Consider the following 7,778-nt stretch of genomic DNA (forward strand, 5'->3'; position numbering starts at 1 on the left):
AGGGAAGGGGAGGGGTGGAAAGGGGAGGGGTGGGAGGAGGGAAGGTGAGGGGTGGAAAGGGGATAAGGGGAAGGGAGGGAGGAGAGGGGAGGGGTGGGAGGAGCATCCTGTGATAGTCAGTCAGCCTCACCGAGAGGAAGAAGCGAGGTAAGGGCCCTGTCTTTCTCCCAAACATACAATGAGATACCATTCAGTTGTCAGGCCATCTCATTGCCTCCAAATGAATAAATCGTTTCCTGCATTACACTCAGCTTTGTATCCTTCACAAATTTGAAAATGTTACATTTGGTTCCCATTGATCTATATTGTGAACAGCTGGAGCCCAAGGCCTGATCCTTATGATAGCCCACCAATCACCACCTGCCAAAGTGGAAATGTATTCCACCATAATCTGTAACTGTAATCTGTTTGGGGCGGCACGGTGGCTCAGTGGTTAGCACTGCTGTCTCACAGCGCCAGGGACCCGGGCTCGATTCCACCCTCGGGCGACTGTCTGTGTGGAGTTTGCACATTCTCCCCGTGTCTGCGTGGGTTTCCTCCGGGTGCTCCGGTTTCCTCCCACACTCCAAAGATGTGCAGTTTAAGTGGTTTGGCCATGCTAAATTGCCCATAGTGTTGACGGATGTATAGATTAGGTGGGGGATGGGTCTGGGTGGAATGCTCTGATGGTTGGTGTGGACTTGTTGGGCCTAAGGGTCTGTTTCCACCCTGTAGGGATGCTATGATATTCTACATAACCCCATGGCTCAGTGAAACACTCACCCTCTTATTGATATCAAGCCGTGGTTCAATGGGGAACACAGGAGACCATGGTAGGAGCTGTGAATGACAAGTTTATATACCCCTTATGGAGGCAGCTATGGTAGAGTGTTTTTCCAGGAAAGTATTAGCCCCTTTAATCTCTTTGGGGTGATGACTATGTTTGGACCATATCATTCTTGTTTTTTTGTATTTTTGATTGGACTAATGTGGAAGAGGGATTTTAACCAAGGAAGCTGTTTCTGCACTTTTAAAAATAAGTTGCTGAAACTCTCTCTGTGTGTGGTGTTTACACTGCTGCTTTATTCAAGCAGTGGAGGAAGGTATCTACAGATGGCCTGGCCTGGCATGGCAGGGGGTGGGGTGGTGAGCAGAATGAGGTTTGGCCGGCAACAATTTGTTGATTGGTTTGTGCAACTGTGAGCTGTCATGGAGGCCAAAGTTTGTCAGCCTGATGAGAACGCTTTTGATTTGTGCGCAGCTCAATAGCTTGTGGGTATGAACGATTCAGTAAGAAGCCTTTGGCCTGTTAGAATGGCAGATGTTGTATCTTTCTCTGCAGTAAAATACAAGCAGCCTGAAGAAAGCCAGTTGCTGTAAACTGTTGCTTGAACCAGTGACTAAGGGACTTTGCAGTTCATGTACCAGTCACTCTGTGCTTTCTGCAAAGAAATTACAGAACCCCTGGGGAATGGAGACTGAAGAACTGAAACTCTTGGCAAAGGGACATCTGAACAAACCAGACTGAACTGTCTTTCCCCAGTTTTTTCCCACCATCTATAAAACCAATTATGTTTTATCTGTCTTTGTCTATGTATATTTGTGTATAGGGCTTCTAAAAGGGGGTTAGAGGGTCAACAAGCAGAGTCATATGTTGATAGTTCCTAGATGTTTACTTATGATGAAAATTTACCTCTTTCTAATAAGCTGTGGTTCTTAAGTACAGGAACCTGTCCTGTGTTTCCGCCAGACTGCTCAAATCAGGGATTTTGCGAACTTTGATTAAATCAGTAACTTTTGTGGTGACCCTGGGAGGGCCAGGGCTTCAGAATCAGTCACTTTCCCACATGGTTATGACAACAATGTCAGCCTGTCCATGCTTGAGGATTTACCTGTGGGTGCCACAAGCATAAACTGTCGATGCAGGTTACTGAGCTGCTCAATCGTTAGCTCGCCTTCCTTTGCAATCTCTTTGGAAGGTAAGCGGGTGAGTGGTGGAGGGTCAGGAATCATCTTCACGTCTCCATTGACGAAGAACTCCTTGCTTTTGAGGATGAGCTGGTGTTTGATCTTAGTGCCAGCATTCACATACCCCAGGCCGATATCAAGCAGAGTGTCGATGCTGGAAAACCACAAAGTAAAAATAGAATTACGATCAGAAACTAGATCTCAGGAGATTAAGAGATACAGGTGACTAGTTATTGTCAGTCATCACCATATACATCAAGAACTGGAGACTTTCATTCATTGTTGGGGCAGAGAGGAGTTAAATCGAGGGAAAAAGAGTGGGCTGTATAATATGAAAAAGCTTCTTTCTCCAGCTGTGTGGTCATAAGGAGCAGAGTTGTTGCTCGATTTGTTTGTGGGTAATGTGAGTCAGTATTAGACAATGTGCTGACCACTCACCACACGTGGTGAATCAGCCACGGATGTGGTGACCTGATGTATTCTCCATGTGCGATTCCAGTCAGCTGGCTAATAGGACCCTGCAGCAACCCATTCAGAGACTGAGAGGGTTCCAGATTCTGACACAAATGTGGTCATTGTAAACAGAAAATCCTGGAGGAGAAACTTCTTTAATGTAACAACCTGTAGCCCAGTTCCATGAAGGTTCAGGTCAAGAGGCCTTACTGATCAAAGAGAAACTTTGTTGAAATATTTCAGCAGCCATACCACAAATGGCTCCGAGTGACTGCTCCTAAAAATAATCACTGACAGAGCTGGTGTCACAGTGCCCTGCACAATCACTCAGCTTTCATGTGCCCCTCAAACCCAGCTCATTCCTGGAGATTGTTACCAGGTATCTCCCATCCTCAAAGGAAATAAAGCTGCAGGGCTACAGGACTGAGCTGAGGGGGTTATTGACTGACTGACTGTCAGAAACGACTCCACGGCTCACCGCGATTTTACCCCAGGAGATGACTATTCTCACTTGGTCATCGAGGAGCCGCCTAAATACAACCGTCACTGGATTAGACAAAAACAGATAATGCTGGAGAAACTCAGCAGGTCTGGCAGCATCTTGGAATGGCAGAACAGTTCTGAATATCAGTCACTGGACGCAAACTGTTAACTCTGTTTCTCAATCCCCAGATGCTGCCAGATCTGCTGAGTTTCACTATCACTTTCTGATTTTGTTTCAGATCTTCAGCATCCACAGTAACTTGTTTTATTTCACTATCTGCCTAGGTCTCATTATTTTTGTGAATCATACAATCCCTACAGTGCAATACAAGGGCACAGTGACAGACCCATCACACTCCCAATACGAGAGCACTTTGAGTGATCCAGCACCCATACAGTATGAGTACACACTGGGGTCAAGTAGGACTGTGCCATTGCACAAACATTCATCTCCATCCTTGTCGCTGCAATACTCCAACCCATCTCTGTGAAGCACAGGACAGGTTCTAAAGCGTTCCAGGTACCTGGCCCCTCAAACACCACCTGGCCTACCAGTGGCAGAGTCTGCAGTGCTGCAACATTACATTGTTCGGTCAGCGCAGAACACACCTCCCACAAAGTCCAGGAGTTGGCCTGGAGCACAGCAAGTTCTAGAGGTCTTCAGTACAGCCTGCTGATAACTGCTGAATGGGTTTACGGCTAAAGCCAATGAATGTGATTGGAGCTTTTTGCAGGTGTAGAGTACAAACATCAATGTGCACTGGAAGGACTGAATGGCCTGTTATTGGGATGAAAGTTGCGTGAGCTACAACTCTTGCTGATGTTTCGAATATTTCAGTGAACATCCTCCGCTCATGAAAGTAAACCACAAATGAGATCAAATCGCTGCATCGTTGCACTTGCTGCAGACTTGTTACAGCCTGGAATTTACCAATGGACAGTATTCTGACAATATGTCCCCAGAGCTCCTCACACATTCTGAGGTGTCTTGATGAATGGGAAGACGACTGTACACTTAGGATCTGGAAATCTTTAGGAAAAACACTTGTTAAAAAGCTTTACCTCTTTTTGTAGAAAAGTTGATCTGCCCATCATTAGGCACAACACACTGAAACAAAAAGGCTGCTATGTGTCTGCTAACTATAGGTCAGGCAAGTTCGTGATGGATTACAGAGAGACATGCCCAGAAATGTAAGAACCTCACTCAGGAGCTTAGAAAGTCCTTGATGATTCATTGTGAGAATGTTAATTGGGCATTGCAGACAAAAATATGGGTTGAGTCATTGGACTCAAAACAGTAACTTGGTCAGTCTCTCTGTCTCTTGGTCTCACTCTCTGTTGCTGCTGGAATGGAGTTTCTCCAGCACTTATAGTTTTTATTTCATGTGGGAGAGGAACTGCTTCTGGAATGCCTTATCTGGATCATGATTTTAGTTTTATTTGCAATGATCACCTGGTAACAGGGATCTACTTAACTTTTGCCAACAAAGAATGATTCAAGAAGGCCAGCTGCTGAAAAGAACTGAAACATTTGGGACAGAGAGAGAGAGTGGGGAAGAGAGAGTGAGCTCTGGAGACATTCAAGCGGGCATTGGCTGGTTATTTGGATTGAAATAGCATACAGGGATACGGGGAAAAGGCAGGAGATTGGCACGATATCATGAGCTTATTTGAAAATCCAGTGCTGTCCTGATGGGCTAAATGGCATCCTTCTGTGCGTAACATTTCTCTGATTCTGTGAGACAGAGAGATTAGACAGACTGGGGTTGTTTTCCTTGGAGCAGAGGAGATTGATGGGGGGAACGTTTCAAAAGAACAAAGAACAGTGCAGCACAGGAATAGACCCTTTGGCCCATTAAAACTGCGCCAACACTCAATGCCTTTCTAAAGTAAAAACCTTCTGCGTCTATATTGTCTGTATCCCTCTGTTCCCTGCCTATTCATGTATTTGTCAAAATGCCTCTTTAATATTGCTATTGTACCCACCTCCACCACCTCCTTTGGTAGCGCATTCCAGACGCTTACTACCCTCTGTGTAAAAAAACTTGCTTCTCACATTTCCTTTAACCTCACCCACTTTCACCTTAAACTTATGTCTCCTGGTAATTGACATTTCTACCCTGGGAAAAAGACTTTGACTGTTTTGTAAATTTCTCTCAGGTCAACCCCTCAGCCTCTGACATACAAATGAAAACAAACTGAGTTTGTCCAATTTCTCCTCGTAGCTAACACCCTCCGAACCAGGCAACATCCTGATAAACCATTTCTGTACACTCTCCAAAGCCGCTATGTCCTTCTGGTAGTGTGGTGTCCAGAACTGTAAACAATATTCCAAATGTGGCCAAAATAAAGTTGTATAAAGCTGCAACATGACTTGCTAATTATTATACTCTATGGACCGACAGTTGAAGGCCAGTATGCTAATTGCCTTTGTGACCGCCTTATCCATTTGTATTGCCACTTTCATGGAAATGTGGACCTGTGTGCCTGGATCCCTCTGAAGACTGATGCAACTTAAGGGTTCTGCCATTTACTGTATACTTCTCTCCTGCATTAGATATTCCAAAATGCATCACCTCGCATTTGTCCAGATTAAACTCCATCTGCCATTTCTCCATCCAAGTCTATATCCAGCTGTATCCCCTGGCAATACTCCTCACTATTCACAGCTGTCCCAGTCTTTGTGTTGTCTGCAATATCACTAATCAGACCACAGCACTGATCCCTGTGGAACACCACTGGCACTCTTGTATCCATCTTACAAGGTCACTGCAGATTCCATGAGACTCCACCTTCTGTCTCAGCCTGTCGTGAGGGACCTTGTCAAAAGCCTTGCTGAAAATCCATGTAGACAACATCTACCACCCTGTCCTCATCAAAAACCTCAATCATGTTTGAGACACCAAACTCCCCTGCTCAAAGCCATGCTAACTATTGCATATAAGTCCATATTTTTCCAAATGTGAGTAATTCCTATCCCTAAGAATCTTCTCCCACAACTTCCCTACCATGAATAAGGTGCACTGGCCTGTAATTTCCCAGATTATCCCTATTGCCCTTCTTAAACAAAGGAAAACATTGGCTATTCTCCAGTTTTCTGGGATCTCTCCTGTGACTATAGAGGATACAAAGAATTCGTACAAGGCCCCATCAATTTCCTCCCTTCCCTCCCTCAGCATTCTGGGACAGATTTCATCTGGTCCTGGGGACTTGACTACATTAATGCTTTTCAAAACACCCAACACCACCTCCTTTTGTATATTGACATGCACTAGAAAAACAACATATCCCATGATTGAGACGTATAAAATGATGAAGAACATAGGATAGACCTTTCCCCCTGATGGAGGGGGCCAGGGAGCATAGATTTAAGCTAAGGGGCAGACGAATACAGGAGATGTGATGACAAGTGTTTTTCACCCAGAGGGTGGTGGGAATCTGGAACTCAATGCCTATGAGGGAGGTAGAAGCAGAAACCCTCATCACATTGAAGAAGCATTTAGATGTACACTTATGATGCCAAGGCATATTGGCCTTGCTATTGGCCAAGTGCTGGACAATGGGATTAGAATAATTAGGTGGCTGTTTCTCACTAGCATAGACTCGATGGGCCGAAGGGCCTTTTTGCGTGCTGTAGATCCCCATGATCTAGAACTGGGCAGTAATAAGTGCGACAGCTGCAGAACCTGAAGCCAGGAATCTTCTTCATCTCCCTAAATGTGCTATCCTGTGGAGTCAGTTTCCACAGGAAATGATCAACAATTGTAGCTGGCCTCATCTAACTTCCAAGGGTTAACCTTTTGTTTTAGCAATGAAGAGCTCAAGCAATGGGCTCCAAAAATACACCACTATGACTTATGGAGATTGTCTATTTGCAAGTATCTTAATTTAGAATCTTCTGTGGAACCGTTAGAGCAAAAACTTGGTTGTTAGTTTACCTCAATGTGAGTCAAACCAAGTAAAAGGGCCTTGCAGAGTTGTATTAATCTACAGTTCAATGAGCTCAGTGCCTGGTGGTTGTGGAATAGTCTCAGCGCAAACAGCCTCACTGTTCACCCTCAGGACTCCTCAACATTTCAGCCTGCATCGACAATGTTCAGTGTGCTGGAGAGCTCACGTTTTGAGGGGTTTGGAGGGACAATGGGAGAGGATGAGGGAGGAAGAGGGGATGATAAAGGAGGGAGATGAAGTACATTGACGACTGGCGGGGAGAGCTGAGGAAGAGAAGAGTGAAGGCTGGGAGGGATGGAGGTGTAAAGTGGGGAGGAGTAACGGGTATGAAAGAAAGGGGAGGTGGTGAGGGGTGCAGAGCAGAAGGTAAGGAAGAGGAGGAGAGGTGGAGGATAGGAATGCAGTGAAGGGGCACTGGGTCTATTAACAGGAGAGGGTTGGATGGATGGGGAGAAGGAGGAGAATAGATGACAGAGTAGGCTGGGGGTTCACGGTTGAAGGTAGGAGTGGAAGGGAAGGGAGGATTCTAACTTCCTGAGGGAGGTCTTCAGCTGCTGCTAGAACAAGAAAGAAACTCCAGTACCTTTCCATTTCCTGCAGGAATCTGGCCCCGAGCTGATCCTCCATGATGATGAAGATTTCTCGTGCCTTTGATTTCAGCTCCTGGACAACAGCCATGGCCTTGAGTTTGATCAGTTCCAGTTGTAGCCTGACAGCTTGTGCTAGAAATACAAGTCAATCCTGGCTTACCCTGGGGCAGAGAGAAAACTTACAAAACAGGAGCAGCACAATGCCATTCAGCCCATCCAGCCTGCTCCAACATTCAATAAGATTACAGCTCATCTTCTACTTCCGCACCATTTTCCTGCACTGCGCCCATATCCCATAATGTCTTCCATTTGTAGAAATCTGTCTGTCTTGACCTTGAACATACTCAATGACTG

General features: G+C 45.5%; 1 protein-coding gene across 1 annotated transcript in view; it reads right to left on the minus strand.

Annotated features, from left to right (window-relative positions):
- Positions 1-7,778, minus strand: part of LOC109921516 (sperm flagellar protein 2-like) — a 149,957-nt gene that overhangs the window by 3,980 nt on the left and 138,199 nt on the right. The window contains exons 31-32 of the mRNA XM_048594278.1: positions 7,418-7,556; positions 1,872-2,101 (exon numbers count right to left, since the gene is read on the minus strand). Of these exons, the coding sequence (XP_048450235.1) occupies positions 1,872-2,101; positions 7,418-7,556 (369 nt within the window). The remainder of the gene's footprint in view (positions 1-1,871; positions 2,102-7,417; positions 7,557-7,778) is intronic.

The sequence above is a fragment of the Rhincodon typus genome, chromosome 3 (genome assembly GCF_021869965.1).
Source record: "Rhincodon typus isolate 14 chromosome 3, sRhiTyp1.1, whole genome shotgun sequence".
Classification (NCBI taxonomy): Eukaryota; Metazoa; Chordata; class Chondrichthyes; order Orectolobiformes; family Rhincodontidae; genus Rhincodon; species Rhincodon typus.